Raw genomic sequence first — 20,283 nt, 5'->3', positions numbered from 1 at the left:
TTAAGAGCGGCATCTTCCAGGCTGGTGCGTCCCTTCCACGCTGGGGCGTTGGTGCCACAGGGGACTGTGGGTACCCAGGGGCCAGTCATTTGCTTCTGTAAGAAGGTTGACATGACAGTTGTCTTCTGCCTAGGATCTACTTCAGAATTAGGGGAGTAATTTGTTTCTCCAATTTGTTTTCAGCCTTTGTGCTTATTTTGGCTTTTATAGTTTGAGGAAAATAGGGATTTTTTTAGTGTGCAAGGCAAAGTCCCCAAAACAAACGGGAAACATGAACACCAGAGGCGTCCAATGAAGCCAGGTGCCCCAGCCGCTGTGTCTGGTGGGAGTTGTGGGGCTTCCTGCCTGGGGCTCCAGGGACCCGGTGGGGCTTCCTCTGTGGAGAGACTGGCAGGTCCTGACCTGGCTGCTGTGTCCCGTTTGCCATGCACCGTGTCCTGTACTGCCCGCCGCCCAGCGCTCAGTTCAGGGGCATCAAAAGGTCCATCCTGGAGAGTTTTTATCCTGATGCTTATGTGGTCCTAACTTGGAAGCTTATAGGTCCTAGCACTCTGAAGCACTTTGTGTCTAACTAGTTAGCTGCCGGGACAGGGAGCCCAGCAGGTGATGGCCACTCCGGTCACTTACTCTTGGATGCCTCTGTCACTGGCTGCTCTCTCCTCGCTGTCCCCATTGAAACTGTGCTCCCTGCAGCCCCTCCCAGCCCCTGCAGCCCCACGTGGCTTCCTCATCTGCTCTTCCTTCCTCCCCCGTTCAGGTTATTGGTCCTGGGGGCTTGTCCAGAGGGCCTGGAGCTCCCTGCCTCCAAGCACCGTGACTATGGCCTCTGGCCTCACTCTGCCCGGGTTGGTTCCTCTTCAGGAATCTGCTTTGGGGCAAACTGGGAAAGGCGTGTGCTCGCTGTTGGGCAGGCAGAGTGCCCGTGAGGATCCAGCTCTCCCTCTGTCCAATGAGCTGCTGCATGGGGAAGGGTGTGTTGTGCCACCTGCCCTCTGTCCAATGAGCTGCTGCATGGGGAGGGTGTGTTGTGCCACCTGCCCTCTGTCCAATGAGCTGCTGCATAGAGTGCCCGTGAGGATCCAGCTCTCCCTCTGTCCAATGAGCTGCTGCGTGGGGAGGGTGTGTTGTGCCACCTGGGCCTTCCGTCTGGTCCCCAGGTCAGCAGGGGCCTGTCACTCGGATTCGTCTATCACACCAGACTCCAGGGTGGTTTTTCTAAAACCCAGATCTGACCATGTTAATTCCCTGCTTATTAACGTGGCTGGTCTCATTCATCCTGTCACAACTGCCCAGTACATGCCTGCCACAGGTGGGTCTGCCTCGTGAAGGGCTTGGGCGGTACCTGTCCCTGGAACAGCCAGACGGCCTCTTGACCTCGGCTCTACATGGAACAGGGGTGCCCTGTGCTCCTTCCCAGTGACAGGGCCACCGTGACGCTTCCCTACAGCCTCTCCTCAATTCGGGGCCCTCACAGTACCTTCCTGCAGGGCACCTCTCAGTGGCCCTGGCTCTCCTGTTCCCACTCAGTTCAGGTTGGGTTCCCTTCAAGGAATTGAGGACCGAGTGTCCTTCCTCCCTGCCCTGAGGAAGCTGACCAGAGGCAGAGAAGGAACTGTGGGGAGCAGTGGCGTGGGGCCCTGTGCTGGGGTGAGGACCTGGGGTGAGGACCGGGAGCCACGCCTGACGGCTGTTGTCCCGCCCCAGCTCCTTGCCCTGTGCTGGGGTGAGGACCGTGGGGTGAGGACCTGGGGTGAGGATGCTGGGGTGAGGACCTGGGGTGAGGATGCTGGGGTGAGGACCTGGGGTGAGGACCGTGGGGTGAGGACCTGGGGTGAGGATGCTGGGGTGAGGATGCTGGGGTGAGGATGCTGGGGTGAGGACCGTGGGGTGAGGACCGTGGGGTGAGGACGCTGGGGTGAGGATGCTGGGGTGAGGACCTGGGGTGAGGATGCTGGGGTGAGGACCGTGGGGTGAGGACCTGGGGTGAGGACCTGGGGTGAGGACCGTGGGGTGAGGACCGTGGGGTGAGGACCTGGAGTGAGGACCTGGGGTGAGGACCTGGGGTGAGGACCTGGGGTGAGGATGCTGGGGTGAGGACCTGGGGTGAGGATGCTGGGGTGAGGACCTGGGGTGAGGATGCTGGGGTGAGGACCTGGGGTGAGGACCTGGGGTGAGGATGCTGGGGTGAGGACCTGGGGTGAGGACCTGGGGTGAGGATGCTGGGGTGAGGACCTGGGGTGAGGACCTGGGGTGAGGACCGTGGGGTGAGGACCTGGGGTGAGGACCTGGAGTGAGGACCTGGGGTGAGGATGCTGGGGTGAGGACCTGGGGTGAGGACCGTGGGGTGAGGACCTGGGGTGAGGACCTGGGGTGAGGACCTGGGGTGAGGATGCTGGGGTGAGGACCTGGGGTGAGGACCTGGGGTGAGGATGCTGGGGTGAGGATGCTGGGGTGAGGACCTGGGGTGAGGACCGTGGGGTGAGGACCTGGGGTGAGGATGCTGGGGTGAGGACCGTGGGGTGAGGACCGTGGGGTGAGGACCTGGGGTGAGGACCGTGGGGTGAGGACCTGGGGTGAGGACCTGGGGTGAGGACCTGGGGTGAGGATGCTGGGGTGAGGACCTGGGGTGAGGACCTGGGGTGAGGACCGTGGGGTGAGGACCTGGGGTGAGGACCTGGGGTGAGGACCGTGGGGTGAGGACCTGGGGTGAGGACCTGGGGTGAGGACCGTGGGGTGAGGACCTGGGGTGAGGATGCTGGGGTGAGGACCGTGGGGTGAGGACCGTGGGGTGAGGACCTGGGGTGAGGACCGTGGGGTGAGGACCTGGGGTGAGGACCTGGGGTGAGGACCGTGGGGTGAGGACCTGGGGTGAGGACCTGGGGTGAGGACCGTGGGGTGAGGACCTGGGGTGAGGACCTGGGGTGAGGACCTGGGGTGAGGATGCTGGGGTGAGGACCTGGGGTGAGGACCTGGGGTGAGGACCGGGGCCTGACAGCTGCTGTCCCGCCCCAGCTCCTTGCCCGAGGAGAGGAACCGGAGCGGCGCCCCCTTTGAGACCTGTGCGAGGCTGAGCGAGAAGCCGGAGGCGGAGCCCAGGGAGTTGGACCCCGAGCAGAAGAGGAGCCGGGCCCGGGAGCGCAGGCGGGAGGGGCGCTCCAAGACCTTCGACTGGGCCGAGTTCCGCCCCCTGCAGCAGGCCCTCGCTCAGGAGAGGGCCAGCGCCTCAGGGCCCCCCACCCTGCCCGAGGCGGAGCCGGGGGAGCTGGAGCGGGAGCGTGCGCGCCGGCGGGAAGAGCGCCGCAAGCGCTTCGGGGCGCTGGAGGCTGTGGACGGGCCCCCTGAAGACCCGGCCTCCCGCATGGAGGTGGATCGGAGCCCAGGCCCGCCCACGACCCCCGACCTCAAGACCCAGAATGTGCATGTGGAGATCGAGCAGCGGTGGCATCAGGTGGAGACTACCCCTCTCCGGGAAGAAAAGCAGGTGCCCATCGCCCCTCTGCACCTGTCCTCCTCTGAGGACAGAAGTGACCGGCTCTCCACTCATGAGCTGACCTCTCTGCTGGAGAAGGAGGTAACCACCAAGGGTGGCCCCAGGTGGACAGCTGGGTGGGTTCCATGCAGCAGCCTTCCTGAGCATGCCCTGTGACTGGCAGCGGCCTGACACTGAGAGACGGGTCCCCTCCCCTCAGGGGCTTGCAGAGCAGGTAGGAAGGTAGACACACGGAATGACAAGTTCTTCGAGTCTGGTGTAGTCGCTGAGAGGGACAGGGAGTTCCAGCTCATGCAGGGTGGCAGGGAGGTGCCACCCTTTCCAGAAGGACAGAGTCGTTTGCCGTGTGGCGGAGGCACTGCCACTGGAGTTGGGTGGCCAGAGGAGAGGTTAGCAGGGCTGCAGGGCCCAGGTGGCCCGTCCTGCTTCCGGCAGGAACTAGAGAGTTCAGGTGGGAGAGGACTGTGAGCAGACTTGGGTTTGAGCTGCACTACGCAGCTGTGGGCTGAGCAGGCGAAAGCTGGGAGCAGAGAAGAGTGTGGGTGCTTCCCCAGCAGCCTGGTGACCGCGGGGGGGACCTCAGGGGAGGCAGGGGAGGCAGGTGGGTTCTGAATATTGGAAATATAGAACAGGGGTCTTGGTGGGCGAGCAGCTGAAGCACGCCCGGCCACTCATCACTCGGCAGGGGCTGTGTGTGCCGCAGAGGCTTCTGCAGGGCAGCCCTCTCCGCAGAGATGGGTAACCAGCCCCCGCACATATTTGTAGCGTAATATGTTCCTTCATGAAAATGTAGCCAGAAGTCAAATCTGGAGACTTCACCAGTGGGCCTGTAAGTCTGAACAGGGAGTTCCGGGCCACGGAGGTACAACATTACGGTTTTATGTTTCAGATGTGTTCTTTTACATAAGTAGCTAATTCACATGAAAGATTTGTCACTTTAGTCTGCCTTTACTGCTCTTCTCTTTCCTAGTTTACTAAATTCATGAGGCTGAAATTTATTACTAGCACGAACACATTGACTTTACTTCTACATTCTGCGCCTATTAATAAGATAATAAAGGCAAGATGCAATAAATAACAGTTCAAACTAACGCTGCTGTAAGGTGCCAAAATGGGCCAGCGGGCACGCTAACCGCACATTTGATTTAAACAGCTGTGTCTGGAAGTTGGCCTCCGTGCCTCTCACAGCACACTGGCAGCACCCGCCCGCCTGCCTGCGTCTCCCTGCTGACCACAGCCTCAGGGCGGGGCGGGCGGGGCCCACGAGGCCCAGCACCCCGTAGGCACCTAGGGAATGTTCAGGGAAGAGCTGAGTTGATGAGTGACAGTTCAAAGCCGTGGAAAGCAAGAAGAGTGTGAAGTAGCTTGCTTGCTTTCCACATCTCGGGGAAACCTTCAGGAACCCTTTTGGCAAACAGAATTTTATGTGGAATCCATTGCATAAAAATGGAATTGTTGCAGTACAAGCCAAGGCAGGGCTTGGGGTGAGGCGTGCCCAGCGCTGCAGCAGGCTGTCTGACCATGCTGAGGGCACAGGGCCGCAGTGGGCTGTCTGACCATGCTGAGGGCACAGGGCCGCAGTGGGCCGTCTGACCATGCTGAGGGCACAGGGCCGCAGTGGGCCGTCTGACCATGCTGAGGGCACAGGGCCGCAGCGGGCCGTCTGACCATGCTGAGGAGGCTGAAGGGTCCAGTGGGAGGATCTTCCTTCTGAGGCGGGCACAGGACAGCAGTGGGCTGTCTGACCATGCTGAGGAGGCTGAAGGGTCCAGTGGGAGGATCTTCCTTCTGAGGCGGGCACAGGGCCACAGCGGGCTGTCTGACCATGCTGAGGGCACAGGGCCGCAGCGGGCTGTCTGACCATGCTGAGGAGGCTGAAGGGTCCAGTAGAGGATCTTCCTTCTGATGCGGGCACAGGGCCTCACTTCCTGGTGGGATCTGCGTGTCAGAACCGTAGGCAGGTGTGGAAGCTACGTGAGCGCTTGGGCAGCAGGTCTGCCGTGTTACGTGCTACGTGTGTGTGTGTGTGTGTGTCTGGAGCGTGTGCGTGTGTGTGTGTGTGTGCGTGTGCGTGTGTCTGGAGCGTGTGCGTGTGTGTGTGTGTATGTGTATCTGGTGCGTGTGCGTGTGTGTGTGTGTGCGCGTGCGTGTGTGTGTGTGTATCTGGAGCGTGTGCGTGTGTGTGTGCGTGCGTGCGTGTGTGTGTGTGTCTGGAGCGTGCGTGTGCGTGTGCGTGTGTGTGTGTGTGTGTGTGTTTGCAGCTGGAGCTGCAGCCTTCTGTTCCAGGCGCTGTGGTGCAGGCAGGGCAGCCTCTTCCTGGCCTGCGGTCGGGGAGCCAGGAAGCAGTCCATGTGCCCGGCCTCGCTGGAGTCAGGGCTGCCGTGGGCCTCTGCTGTGTGGTGACTCCTGTTTGTTACCATCTTTTTGCCTAAAAAACGTGTGTCTTTCTGCCAACAGTTGGAGCAGAGCCAGAAGGAGGCCTCAGACCTTCTGGAGCAGAACCGGCTCCTGCAGGACCAGCTGAGGGTGGCCCTGGGCCGGGAGCAGAGCGCCCGGGAGGGCTATGTGCTGCAGGTAGGGCTGAGGGCCTGCCTGGGCGGGGCAGCCGCGGGGCCCCGTCCGGGAGACCGTGGCTCAGTGCCACGGGCCTGCGTACTCCTCCTCCTGGTGCTACTTTTTGGGGAACCTGCCTGAAATTTGTTGCCTAAGGGTTTGTTTGTCTTTCAATAAAATAATTTTGGTGGTTTTTCTTTTGGCTCTCATAAGTAACCCAGTACATGTTTATTATAAATACCATATATTTGCATGATATTTTTAATAGTTTTTACAAGAGCCATTTTAGGCCTGTCTTACAGATAGAGGAAACTGGCATGACGTAGCTAGCCAAGTGCCCCCTTGCCCCAGTTCAGCTGCAGACCTAGCGCTGGATCCCCGTCCCTGAGTGTCATTCCTGCCGGCAGACCTAGCCTAGGGGCCCCAGTGCTACCTAGACTGAGGTTTCAGGGGGGAAATGTGGCCACCCAGCCCTGAGCCAGCCCACCCACCAGGCAGCCTAGAGGAGGAGATGAGGAGGGTCACGGCTTGGGTCCAAACGCAGTGTCCATCACCAGAGATCTCTGTGTCACAGTCCCGGTCAGCAGGCAGATTCACAGAGAGCAGTGGGCACTGCTCAGGGTGTCTCGCCGGACAGTAGGTCAGCTGGACGAGGTAGAGCATTGTGGGCTGACTACCCTGCAGCCTTCTAGGCCTGTTTTAGTTCTGGGTTAAAACAGCTCACTCCTGCTCCATGGGGTGACATGTTGGTGGGGACACAACTGAGGAAGGGTTACTAGGGAAAGCAAAATGGGGTGATGCAACAGGGCTCTCTGCCAAGGCTGAGGACCTGGCTTTTCAAGTCACGGTCCTTGGGTCAAGTGCAGGCCCTGCCACTGACCAGCAGGAACTGGTATCCCCTCCTCCACAGTATTAGCCTTTCCTTGCCGGGTAGACATAGACCTGGTCCCCGAGGGTCCTTCCAGCTCTCAGTGACCCTGAATCTCTATGCACAGTTGCTGTGTCACCATTTCCAGATTGCCTCAGGCTGAGTCATGGGGCAGCACCTGAGCCCTCTGGGCAGTCTGCCTCCTGCCTCTGTCCAGCCCATTTTTGTTGCATGTTCCCTCTGCCTTCTCTTTCTTTCTTCCATTTTTCTTTTCCCTCAGCTTTGACCATGGCCCTGGGCACCCCATGTGCCCCCACCCTCCTCTCTCGCCCTCTGGCTGTAGTTATTGCCATGCCCAGTTCAGACTCGTGGGCACCAGAGCTGGTGGTGGTGGGCATTTCTTTTCTACACAGCTCACTCTGGGCTTTCTGGGTCATTCATGCAGGACCTGCAGATTTGAGGAGCATCTTTTTAAACTTTGGGTGGGCCCCCATACTATACAAACCTCACTCCACTCAGGTGGTAAAAAGACACTTGCAGCAGATTTTGTGCATTGCTAACCAAGAACCCCTGTGTTTAACTTGAACGATTGCATGAGCCTGCACTCAAGCCCCCATGAGTCAGCGTTCGGCAGAGCTGGCTTCTGAACACCTTCCTGTTAGGCCAATAGCAGGTTGCCTTGAACTTCCCCTTGCGCTCTGGGAATACTTGTAAGAATGAACACGGCCTTTGGGATTAAGGGTCAGAAGGAGTTGGCCGGGGGACAGGCACCACACTCACTGCTGGGAGGAGGAGCTTGCATGGTTTAGAGTGTAACTTAATAATGCAACTGAGTGTCACATCTGTGGATCCCCGGCAGACTGAGGGGCCACAAGCAGACCAAATTCTTAGGCTGGGCTGTTCTCACTTCTGTACATGTTCTTGTTTATTTCTGCATTGTTAGTTTGTCTGGTCCGCATGCCTTTCATTTGGGGAGTTTTCGTTTGTGTCTTGTTTTGTTTTCTGCATGCTTCACTTTCTTGTTTTGAATTCCACGAAGGTTTGCTTGTTCTGTTGATGATCATATTTTACTCCATGGTTTTTGTTCCCCCTCGTTTTGTCTTCTTACAGGTAGAGACTAGTTCTTCCTGTTCTGTAGAGGACAAGCTCCACTTCCGAAAGGAAAATGCTCGGATGTCACCTCGCTGACATTCCCGAGCAGTTGCCTCCCTTCCTTCTCGCCCTGTCCCAGAAGGAAGTGACATCACACCGCCCCTGCGTCCTGTGCTTTTCCAGGCTGTGTGTCTAGAGCTCGTGCCTCTTGTTTTGCAAACCAAACAAGCAGAGGCCCGTGCTCTGCCCCCTTCTGCGGCTCTTGTCTGTCGGTCTTTGTTTTGCTTCCCCGTGTGCTCATTATTCAGCTTTGTTTGGTTCACTTCTCCTAGAAGCTATTTGATTAGAGTTGTTTTGATGTTATTTTCCATGTTTTCTGTTTACCTGGAAGCAGCACTTACCAAAATAATTAAGATGATTTGTTGGATATTTTCTTTAATGAAAAAAAATTGTGCAAAGGATAAAAGGCAAACCCACCAAGGAGCTTTTCTGTGGTTGACCCTGGCCAGAGGTGTGACACTCAGAACTGGGAAGCCCGAGTGTTACTAACCAGTGTTTAATCGGTTTTTTTAAGACTGAAGTGGCCACCTCCCCATCTGGTGCCTGGCAGAGGCTCCACAGAGTCAGCCGAGATCTGCAAAGGGAGCTGGAGGTCCAGGGCCAGCGCCAGGGGCTGACCGCACAGCAGGCCCAGGCCCTGAAGCGTAGCTACGGGGAGGCCAAGGACGCAGCCCGGCACCACGAGGCCGAGATCCACAGCCTCCAGGCGAGGCTCCGCAGTGCGGCCGCTGAGCTCACCGCCAAGGAACAGGCGCTGGCCAGGCTGCAGGGCGACCTGAAGCTGGAGAAGGAGAGGGTCCGCGAGCACCTGGAGGAGTGGCGGCACAGCAAGGCCACGCTGAGCGGCCAGCTGCAGGCCAGCGAGCAGAAGCTCAAGAGCGTGGAGGCCCTGCTGCTGGAGAAGACGCAGGAGCTGCGGGAGCTGGGGGCGCAGCAGGCGCTGCAGAGGGACCGGCAGCAGGAGGTGCAGCGGCTGCAGGAGCGCATCGCGGACCTCGGCCAGCAGCTGGGCGCCAGCGAGCAGGCCCAGCGGCTGATGGAGGAGAAGCTGCAGAGGAACTACGAGCTGCTGCTGGACAGCTGCGAGAGGGAGAAGCAGGCGCTGCTGCAGAACCTGAAGGAGGTGGAGGACAGGGCCAGCGCCTACGAGGACCAGCTGCAGGGCCACGCGCAGCAGATGGAGGCCCTCCAGAGGGAGAAGCTGAGTGCGAGGTCCGAGGGCAGCAAGGTGGTGCGCCAGCTGGAGGAGCAGCTGGAGATGAAGGAGGCCAGCATCCAGAAGCTGGCCGAGCACGTGCAGAGCCTGCGGGAGGAGCGGGACCTGCTCAAGCAGCGGTTCCAGGAGCTGATGGGGCGCACCGCCCTGTGCGACGGGGACGTGGCCGAGCTCCGGGAGAAGCTGCGGGGGAGGGAGGCCGACTACCAGAGCCTGGAGCACTCCTACCGCAGGGCGGCCGGCCAGCTGCAGGGCTTGCACGCGCTGCTGAGGGACAAGGAGCAGGAGCTGAGGCACATCAAGGAGGTGCACGAGAAGGTCCTGGAGAAGAAAGATCAGGACCTCAACGAGGCTTTGGTTAAAATGGTCGCCTTGGGGAGCAGCTTAGAGGAAACAGAGATGAAGCTCCAGACAAAGGAAGAGATTCTGAGGAAATTCACGAAGGCCTCTTCCGAGGAGGCGGAGGAGCCGCAGAGCTCCCTGGAGGAAGCAGAGGACGGCAGCGCCCCCTCGGGCCCACCGCTCCACGCCTCGGGCGCACCACTCCACGCCTCGGGCGCATCTCCGGGCTGCCCCCCCGGGAGGCTTGAGGGTGAGGACCCAGGGGCCCCCCCGAGGGAGAAGCACGAGCACAGCAGCCCCCGGAGAGAAGCGGGCGTGATGCCCCCAAAGTCAGAAGGGCCTGACCAGGAGGGGCACCCGAAGAACACAGGGAAGTCTGAGCAGGGGGCACCGAGTGTCAAAAGGCAAAGAATCAGGTTCTCCACGATCCAGTGCCAGAAGTACACCCAGCCCGAGGGGTCTGAGAAGACCTGGACAAGTAGCACCTCTTCTGACACCAGCCAGGACCGGTCACCCTCCGAGGAAAGCCTGTCGTCCGAGGCCACCCTCAGCTCGCTCCCTGCTAACAGCGACTCGGACACCTACCTCTCCATCATACACTCCCTGGAGACCAAGCTGTACGTCACGGAGGAGAAGCTCAAAGACGTGACGGGGAAGCTGGAGAGCCAGCAGGGCCAGAGCCGGGAGGCCCTGCTCTCGCTGCACCAGCAGTGGGCCGGCACCGAGGCCCGGCTGCGTGAGCAGCTCCATGCCAGCCTGCTCCAGGTCGGCGCGCTGGCCTCCCAGCTGGAGCAGGAGAAGCAGGCCAGGGTGAAGGCTGTCGAAGCTCGCATCGGGGAGCTGGGCAGCTTCCAGGTCAGAAACACGCAGGCCCTGGCTTGCTTAGAAAAGTGCTGCGAGCAGCTACGGTCTCTGCAAGGGCTTGGCCAGGAGGAGGCCCAGCAGGCAGAAGCGAGCCCCCTGGCCAGCGTGGAGGGCGTGCTGGTCAGTGCCATCCAGGCCCTGCGGCACTGGCCGGCTCCCGCCGACGGTGTGGCCCAGGCTCAGCTTGAGGAAGGGAGTTTCTTGGAGAAAGCGAAGGAGACTTTGCAGCAGCCGCCTCATCGGCCCGAACTGACGGAGCAGGAGCAGCTGCAGCTCCTTGCTGACCAGGTGGCTCTGGAAGCCTCTCTGATACACCAGATAGCAGACTCTTTAAAAAACACGACGTCGGACATCTCGCTCCTCCTCCACGAGGTGTCTCAGTCGGGGGTGCTGCCCCGGGAGCCCGGTGCTGCCGTCTGGCTCGGGACCCCGGCAGACGCCTGGGCTAAGAAAGTGCTGGTGGACGGTGAGTTCTGGAGTCAGGTCGAGTCCCTGAGTCAGCACCTGGGGACACTGGGAGGCGAGGCAGCTGGCACGTCGGGAGAAGGGCAGCAGAGCCTCCCGCAGGCCCTGGTCCCCGCCCTGGCAGATGCAACGTGGGTCAGGGCGGAGCTCAGCTTCGCTGTGCAGTCAGTGAGGGAGTCGTTCCACCGGCGGCTGCAGAGCATCCAGGAGACCCTCCAGGGGACCCAGGTGGCCCTGCAGCAGCACAAGCTCCTGCTGGGGAAGATCCTGGGAGCCTACCAGACCCCGGACTTTGAGAGGGTGATGCAGCAGGTCGTGGAAGCCCTCAGGCTTCCAGCAGGCATTGCAGGTGGTGCACAGGCTTCCTGGGACAGGAGCCCGCTAGGAGAAGATCTCAGTTGTCGGGACATAACCGGCTCCCAGGAGCCCGCTCAGCTGTCTGACCAGAGCTCTGGGGCCCTCGTCGCTATTCAAGAAGAACTCGCCCAACAGCTTAAAGATAAGGCCAGCCTCTTAGGAGAGATATCTGTCTCTCTAGCTTCTCTTCCCCCTGTGGAGTCCGTGAGAGATTGTCAGAAGCTTCTTCAGGCGTCCTGGAATCTCTCGTACAACACGTCCTTGGGAGGCCTCGGTCAGTATTCTTCATTACTAGTTAAAGATGCGATCATTCAGGCTCAGGTGTGCTATGCGGCCTGCAGAATCCGGCTGGAGTACGAGAAGGAGCTCCAGCACTACCGGGGCTCCTGGCGGAGCAGGGCGGCCTCCTGCCAGGAGCACGAGCAGGCGGTGGGAGCCCTGCGGGCGGAGTACGAGGACCTGCTCCGGAAGCAGAAGAGCGAGTACCTGGAAGTGATCGCCGTCGTGCAGAGGGAGAACGCCGAGCTGAAGGCCCAGGCGGCCCAGCTGGCCCATCAGCAGCAGTACCTGGAGGAGGTGGAGAGCAAGCACAGCGCAAGCATGTGCGCCCTGCGAGGGAGGTACGAGGAGGAGATCAGGTGTGTGGTGGAGCAGCTGAACCGAGCAGAGAACACCCTGCAGGCTGAGCACAGCCGGGTCCTGCGCCAGCTGGACGCCTCGGTCAGGGACAGGCAGGACATGGAGAGGCAGCACGTGCAGCAGATGCAGACCCTGGAGGACAAGTTCCAGCTCAAGGTCAGGGAGCTGCAGACCATCCACGAGGAGGAGCTGAGGACCCTGCAGGCGCACTACTCCCAGAACCTGCAGTGCTTGCAGGAGACCCTCTGCCAGGGCCAGGGCCAGCCCCCAGAGGCCCTCCCGGCCAGCAGCCCCCTCCCGCCCCCGTCCTCCACCTGGCCAGCCGAGCAGCCCAGCGACGCCCTGCAGGTCGCCTCCGGGGAGGCCGACTCCACCGCGGGGCTGAGAGAGCGCGTCCAGGAGCTGGAGGCGCAGACGGACCTCCTGCGGGAGGAGCTGGAGCACAAGGGCCCGCGGGGCAGCGCGGCCGCCCTGCAGGAGAAGTACCAGCGGGACTTCGAGAACCTCAAGGTTTCGGAGCACCGTTTCATTTGCAACGCAGTTGAGGGGCAGGCCTCTTCCTGCATGTTGGGGGGCAGGGCTGGTGCATCGGACTGGGGTGGGGCTGGGAGACAGTTCTCGGCTCTGAGTTTCTGATGAGCAGAGTCTGTTCCACCTTCTGTTCCCTCCTCAACTACTCACTCGCCGTGGTGTGGCCTCAGCAGGCCCAGGACAGGGTCTAGCGTCCCGTTCAGCATCCCCCTCTGGGAAAGGGACTGACAGAACAGGACCAGTGGTGAGCGAGGGAGTGTGGTCTCCCTGCCACCTTTCCACCTGCTTCTGGAAGCCTCTCTGTGTTCCCCCAGCAGGAGAAGCCCCTGCTCTGCCCCTCACAGCCCCTCACAGCCCCACCCTGTTTCCCGCCCTAACAGCCCGCCTCCAGGTTGGCACAAACACACACTTAAAGGAAGAGAACCCAGGATAGACAGGCCAAAGGCACCTGTGGAGGGCTGTCTCTTAACTGTCCTGAGAGCAGAGTTTGGGGTTCCCAAAAGAAGGATATTTGCAGGACAGTATCGACAGTCACTCCTTTTTCCCAACTCTGCGGAACTGGCGTTGAGCGGGCATTCTGTGTAAGGCATAGAAGCACAGCTCTCAGCTGTGTGCCAGGGTCTCCTGGCATTCCTTCTCAGGAGCTTTGAGAAAAGACCTTTTCTTGTTACTCTCCCACACCTGACCCTGTTGTTTACATTCTGCCTCATTGGGCAGAACACCCAGGCCCTGGCAGTCCCAGGTGACGTCCCAGGCCCACGGACCTTGGGCTGCGGGAAGCAGTCCGGCTTCTCGTCCCCCTCATGACCAGAGACGCCTGTGTGCACAGACATACTGCCCAGACCCCTAAGCTTCTTGGAGCCACCCTTTGGAGCTATGCCCGGTAAACGCCCAGGTTGCTTGCAAGCCCTCAGTCCCCAGCCAGGCCTCTGGTGCGATGCTGCCCTGCCCGCACCCTGTGCAGCGCAGAGCTGGCTCCCAGCTGCGGACAGCTGCCTCGCTGCTGTTGCAGATGTGCTGATGCTGCGTTGAGCAAGACACTCCTGTGCTCCTAGCAACTCGGCCCTCCAGCTGCGAGAGAAGCAGGGATGTGTGCTGGTCAGCAGCATGGTGTTCACCTCTGTGAGGACACAGCCCCCGACCAGAGACAAGCCCCACAGCCAGGTGGCCAAGAGGCCGTCCTCACTGTTCTTGTCCTGAGTCAGTCAGAACCTTTTGAAAAGGATTATGAAGTGAGAAAGCTTCAAGGGCTATTTCCTGATGGTGTTCAGATGATGCCCCTGGGACAGTCAGTGCTGTGAGCGCAGCATTCCAAGGGGCTCTAACAGTCATTTGCATAGATACAGTGTCCTGGTGCCTTCCCTGCAGCTTTCATAGCACCCAGCAGTCTGCGTGGGCGGATGCCTGGCACATGCACATCTCAAGTCCCCCCGCCAGAGCCTCCTGCACAGGAGTGTCAGCTCCCATGGCAGCCAGCTGGGCAACGGCGAGGCTTTGGCCAAAGTGGTGACATCATCTCACCACTTAATAAGACTTCAGAAAGGAAAAAACAGCCTTATGTTGACAAACTGGCCACAGATGCTGCTGGGACCCAGTGTCCCCCAGCAGTGACGTAGGTCCACAGTGTCCTCTTCGACACCCTTGAGACAGAGAGCAGTCTCCCTCCCAGGTCGGGGAGACGGGCGTCTGGGTCTGGTGGCCCGTCTGCCTCTGCACCTTCTCTCATGATCCTGCATGGCAGTCAGTGAGGGCCCTCTGTGGATCTCAGGGGTTATTGGCTTAAAAATTAAATGTGTTTACAGGTTACTTTTTAACACATACTCTCTCTAAGGAAGCAGCTGGTCTTAAAAGATACCTCAGGGCTTCTGTGGGAAGAATTTTGACGCTTAATTAAATATTCTAAAGCACTCAAACGAATACTTACAGTGCCTGCTAACTGTGTGTTAACCAAAAAGCCATTTGTGAAGCAAAGCACACAGGAGGGACGGCGGTGGGCGAGGGGCCAGGCCACAGCTGTCCTGTGGTGTGACGGTGGTGAAAGGAGGCCACCGGCTTCCAGGTGGAGCCTCTGGGAGAAGTAATGTCCACTTAAGGGTGAACTGCGGCTAAGACCGCATGCCCACCGCACGCCCACCGCGGGAAGTCTGCTGCAGTGAAGTCCAGACTATGACCATGAGTTTGGAAAGATGAGTTGAAGACCTCAGAAAGGCCTCCCCACTACTGTGGGGGCTCAGAGACTCCTAAGCATGTTGACTTGATTTGGTATTTTTCTTTTTGAACCTGTGTGCAAGAAAATCAACCAAATAGTATAGGGTTGGGAGGGGGAGCCCCCACTGTACTTGGTTGGCATTCATAGTGTAACATAGCCGCATTGTTCCAGTTTTTTAAAAATCACTGGAAGTCCTGATCCCTATTCAGAAACAGATCTTGCAAGGGATTTAGAGAGTGTGACTCTGCTCAAAACAGCTGCACACACCACCTCCCTGCGTCTGTGGGGCACGCTCACCTGCACTGTTGATAAGACCAGCTCTGCTGAGCCAGGTCTGGCTTCCCAGTGTGGCTGTGTGGGACAGTGGGACTCCTCGTTAGGCACACCGTGTCCTTCCCTGCACTCAATCCAGGTGGCAAACCAGATGGTAACAAAGCGTAGACTAGTTTAGAGAGCAGTTCTGTTATCTGTCCCAGTATAGTGAGTGGAGTCACTAATCAGTGCCCCCTCTTCGTACCCCTTCAAAAGAAAGCGGAGAAGGAAGACAGGCTGGAGGGGAAAAGATACATACATAAGTCCCACTTGGACAGCAGAGATGTTAAGTGACCGAGTGAGTGTGGCTAGCTAGGTAGTAGCTGAGCCAGGCCCTCCAGCTCACAAAGTCATGACTGTGACTCATTTGTGAAACGCCTGGTTTGTGGCCGACCCAGAGAGCTGCTTGCTGTGCACACAAACCACACGGCTGCCTCTGCACACTGACTCTTCTCCCTCCCTCTTGTCAGCCCTGTCGGGCAGTGATTCTGTCAAGATCTAGGGTTGGCTGTCTCAGATTCCACTGCAGACTGTTCCCACCCGCAGTACCCACTCTTTCCAAGGGTTCAGAGCAGTCACAGAAATAAGGAACTTTACAGATGTAAACCCACCTTTTTCTAAGCATGTTGATCTGATTTCCTGATAGCTGCTCTGATATCATGAAGTGCCCACTAGTGCCGTGAGAGTCTGCAGGCAGCAGGCAGGTGACCCTGCTGGCTCAGTGCTCACCTGCAGAGGGCGCACTCTCTAACCCTGGGAGCCTGGAGCAGGTCAGGCCACTGGCTCACCCACCAGGACACCCAGCCGAGAGGCACCCAAGCTGATGAGGTCCCTCTTGCATCTTGCAGGCCACCTGCGAACGGGGGTTTGCGGCCATGGAAGAGACGCACCAGAAGAAGATCGAGGACCTCCAGAGGCAGCACCAGCGGGAACTGGAGAAGCTGCGGGAGGAGAAGGACCGCCTCCTGGCTGAGGAGACCGCGGCCACCATCTCCGGTGGGCGCTGGGGGCGGGGCGTGTTACCCCAAAGGGCGGGACAGGTGGGAGACTCAGTTCCTGAGCTCAGAGTAAGGGCTGGTCTTTGTGCTTTCGGTTGAGTAAGCTTCATTATCCAAGAAAATTGTCTTTTTTAATTTTAATTTTCAGTTATCGTTGACATTCGGTATTAGTTTATATTAGGTTCCGGTGTGCAGCAAGCTGGTTAGACAGTCGCATACTTTCCAGTGTGTTCCACCAGTATTTCCAATGCCCTCCTGGCACCAAACATACTTATTACAATATTATTGGCTATATTTCTCATGCTATACTTTACATCCCCATTACTATTTTATGACTACAACTAGTACTTCTTAATCCCTTCACCTTTTCCACCCATTCCCCTAAAACCTCTCCCCTCTGCAACCCTGTTTGTTCTCTGGATCTGAGTCGGTTTCAGGTTTTTAAACTTGAGTCCTTTGCTGTTTACATTCCACAGGTAAGTGAGGTCCTGGTGTTTGCCTTTCTCTGGCTTTTTGACTTTAGCATAATGCCCTCCAGGTTCATCCACGGGGCCACAGCCGTAAGGTCTCTTTCTTTTTCTTTTTTGTGGCCGAGTGGTAGTGCACTGTGTAACTGCAGCACGGCTCTTTTATCTGCTCCTCTCTCGATGGGCACTCGGCTGCTTCCGTATCTGGGCTGTTGTAAGTAACATGGCTGTGAGCATAGGGGATATATTTATAATATGTTCTTGTGAATTGCTGCTTTGGGTTTCTTCAGATGTATACCTGAAAGTGGAATCACTGGGTTATAAGCAAGTTCTATTTTTCATTTTTTGAGGATCCTTTTCCATAGTGTATGCACTGACTGCATTCCCACCAGCAGTGCGTGGGGGTCCCCTTTTCTCCACATCCTCACCAGCACTTGTCATTTGTGGATTTATTGATGAGCGCCATTCTGACAGGTGTGAGGTGAGATATCTCATTGTGGTTTTAATTTGCATTTCTCTGATGATTAGTGATGTTAAGCATCTTTTCATATGTCTTGGCCATTTATTTGGTCCTCTTTGGAGAAGTCTCTATTCAGGTTCTCTGTCCATTTTTAACTTGTATTGTTTCTTTTGGGATATTGAGTTGTATGAGTTCTTTATATACAGTATTTTGGATACTAACCCATGGTATGATGTGTATTTGTCCGATACCTTCTTCCATTCAGTAGGCTGTCTTAGTTTGTTGATGGTTACCTTTGCTGTGCTAAAACTTTTTAGTTTGATGTAGTTCCATTTGTTTATTTTTTTTTTTTTTAGATTTTTTTTTTTTTTAGGTATTGATTTTTTTTTTTTAGAGAGAGTAGAGATATATAGAGAAAGTGGCGATGGGGGTGGGGAGGAGCAGGAAGCATCAACTCATAGTTGTTTCTCGTATGTGCCTTTTTATATTATTTTATTTTTTTAATTTTTTATTTATTCATTCATTTTTTAGAGAGGAGAGGGAGAGACAGAGGGGAGAGAGAGAGAGGAGAGACAGAGAGAAGGGGGGAGGAGCTGGAAGCATCAACTCCCATATGTGCCTTGACCAGGCAAGCCCAGGGTTTCGAACCGGCGACCTCAGCATTTCCAGGTCGACGCTTTATCCACTGCGCCACCACAGGTCAGGCCATTTGTTTATTTTTTTCTTTTGTTTTTCTTGTCTGAGGATATAAATTAGAAAAAAATATTGCTAAGAGAAATGTCTGAGATTTTACAAAATTTATAAATTTGAGACATTAGCCCCTCATCATATGAGTCGTTGGTGAATGTCTTCATTCAGTAGGTTGTCTTTTCTTTTAAAAATTTTTTTAACTTGTAAGTTATAGTTGGCATACAATATTATGTTAGTTTTAGGCATACAACCCCATGACTACACCTTTATATAACTTGGGAAGAAGTCACCCCAGTAAATGTAGTACTCATCTGACACCATATGTATTTGTCACAGTGTTACTGACTGTTCCCTGTGCTGAGCTCGACGTCCGTGACTGTTCTGTAACCACCAGTTTGTATTTCTGAATCCCCTCACCTTTTCCATCCACCCCAGCCCCTCTCCGTCCTGGCAGCGGTCACGTATTCTCTGCATCTGTGAGTCTGTTTCTGTTCTGTTTGTTCATTTGTTTTGGTTTTTAGATTCCACGTAAGTGAAATAATATGGCGTTTGTCTTTTTCTGACTTATTTCACTCAGCATAATACTCTCTAGGTCCATCCATGTTGCTGCAGGTGGTGAGATTTTATCCTTTTTTTTTATGGTTGAGTCATATTTCATTGTCTGTTGAACCACTTTCTATCCACTCATCTGTTGGTGGACACTTAGGTTCCTTTCATATCTTGGTTATTGTAAATAATGCTGCAGTGAACATGTGGACACATGTCTTTCAATGTAGTGTTTTGTGTTTCTTTTCATAAATACCCAGAAGTGGAATTGCTGTCTCCTTCTTTGTCTCTTGTGTAGCCTTTGTTTTTAAATCTATTTTGTCTGGTATAAATATTGCTACTACAGTTTTTCGTTTGTTTGTTTTTCTCTTCATGAAATATCTTTTCCATCAGTCTGTTTGTGTCTTTTGATCTGAAGTGGGTCTGTTGTAGACAACATGTGTAAGGGTCCTGTTTTGTTATCCATTCAGCCACCGTATGTCTTTTGAGTGGAGCATTTTAAGTAATTATTTTTTCCAGAGGCAAGTTTTATTAACCATCATAGTGTGTGGGGGGGGGGGGGAGATGAGAAACATCAGCTTGTAGTTGCCTAACTTTAATTGTCCATTGATTGCTTCTCATACGTGCCTTGACCAGGGGCCTTCAGCCAATCCAGTGACCTGGGGTTGTGTTGATGGTCTGGTGCTCAACCCTGCAACCCTGCACTCAAGCTGTGACCTGGGGGGTCTCGAACCCAGGACCTCACTGTCCCAGGTCAATGCTCTATCTACGGTGCCACTGCCTGGTCAGGCTTGAAGTAATTATTAATAGATAGATATTTATTGCCATTTTAGTGTTCATATTTTTTAATTCTTTTTTTTTGTTGTTTTTGGTTTTTTTTTTTGTATTTTTCTGAAGCTGGAAACAGGGAGAGACAGTCAGACTCCCGCATGCGCCCGACCAGGATCCACCCGGCACGCCCACCAGGGGCAACGCTCTGCCCACCAGGAGGTGATGCTCTGCCCCTCTGGGGCGTCGCTCTGCCGCGACCAGAGCCACTCTAGCGCCTGGGGTAGAGGCCAAGGAGCCATCCCCAGCGCCCGGGCCATCTTTGCTCCAATGGAGCCTCAGCTGCGGGAGGGGAAGAGAGAGACAGAGAGGAAGGGGGGGTGGAGAAGCAAATGGGCGCTTCTCCTATGTGCCCTGGCCGGGAGTCGAACCCGGGTCCCCCGCACGCCAGGGAGACGCTCTACCGCTGAGCCAACCGGCCAGGGCCCGTATTTTTTTATTCTTAAAGAAAGCCCTTTAATACTTCTTGTCATACTGGCTTGGTGGTGACCTTTACCTTTCTCTTGTTCGGGAAGCACTTTATATGTGTCCTTCGATTCCAAATGTTAACTTGGGTGGGTAGTCTTGATTTCCATCACTGAGTAATTTCATGCCAGTCCATTTTGGCCTGCGAAGTTTCTAACGAGAAGTCAACTGACAGTCTTACGGGAGCTTCCTTGTAGGTAACTCTTTCTTTTTCTGCTTTTAAGATTCTCTCTTTGTCTTTAACCTTTACATTTTAATTTTGATGTGTCTTGGTGTGGGTTTTTTGGGGTTCATCTTGTTTGGGACTTCCTGTGCTTCCTGGACTTGTGTGTCTTTTTCTTCACCAGTAGGAAGTTCTCAGTCATTATTTCTTCAGACAGGTTCTCAATTTTTCGCCGTCTTCTTTTGGTACTCTATGATCCTGATGATGTTATGCTTGATGTTGCCCCAGAGATCCCTTAAACTAGCCTCTTTGGAGTTTTTTTGCAGTCTGATTGAATGTTCTCTGCCACCTTGTCTCCCAAATCACTGACTCGGTCCTGTGCTTTATTTAACTTGCTGTTGCTGCCTCCTGGTGTATTCTTCATTTCTGCCTGGCTTATTTTTATGGTTTCTTTATCCTTTCTTATGTTATTATCTCTTTAAATTCTCACTTAGTTCATCTATTTTACCCCTAAATCCTTTGAGCAAAATATAACCGTTGTTTTGAACTCTTTATCTGGGCCCTGGCCGGTTGGCTCAGCGGTAGAGCGTCGGCCTGTCGTGCGGGGGACCCGGGTTCGATTTCTGGCCAGGGCACACAGGAGAAGTGCCCATTTGCTTCTCCACCCC

The 20,283-nt window shown here is 55.9% G+C and overlaps 1 protein-coding gene across 8 annotated transcripts in view; it reads left to right on the top strand.

Annotated features, from left to right (window-relative positions):
• MPRIP (myosin phosphatase Rho interacting protein) overlaps window positions 1–20,283 on the top strand; it is a 177,133-nt gene that overhangs the window by 139,728 nt on the left and 17,122 nt on the right. For 6 of the 8 annotated variants that reach the window (XM_066264491.1, XM_066264490.1, XM_066264488.1 and 3 more), the window contains 4 exons: window positions 3,013–3,571; window positions 5,948–6,064; window positions 8,578–12,456; window positions 15,847–15,994. In XM_066264491.1, coding sequence (XP_066120588.1) covers window positions 3,013–3,571; window positions 5,948–6,064; window positions 8,578–12,456; window positions 15,847–15,994 — 4,703 coding nt within the window. The remainder of the gene's footprint in view (window positions 1–3,012; window positions 3,572–5,947; window positions 6,065–8,577; window positions 12,457–15,846; window positions 15,995–20,283) is intronic. The other 2 variants (XM_066264494.1, XM_066264495.1) reach the window with 1 other exon arrangement.

Source organism: Saccopteryx bilineata, chromosome 2 (genome assembly GCF_036850765.1).
Source record: "Saccopteryx bilineata isolate mSacBil1 chromosome 2, mSacBil1_pri_phased_curated, whole genome shotgun sequence".
Taxonomy (NCBI): Eukaryota; Metazoa; Chordata; class Mammalia; order Chiroptera; family Emballonuridae; genus Saccopteryx; species Saccopteryx bilineata.
Note: the sequence above shows the minus strand (reverse complement) of the source record. Positions and strands in the feature narration are given on the sequence as shown.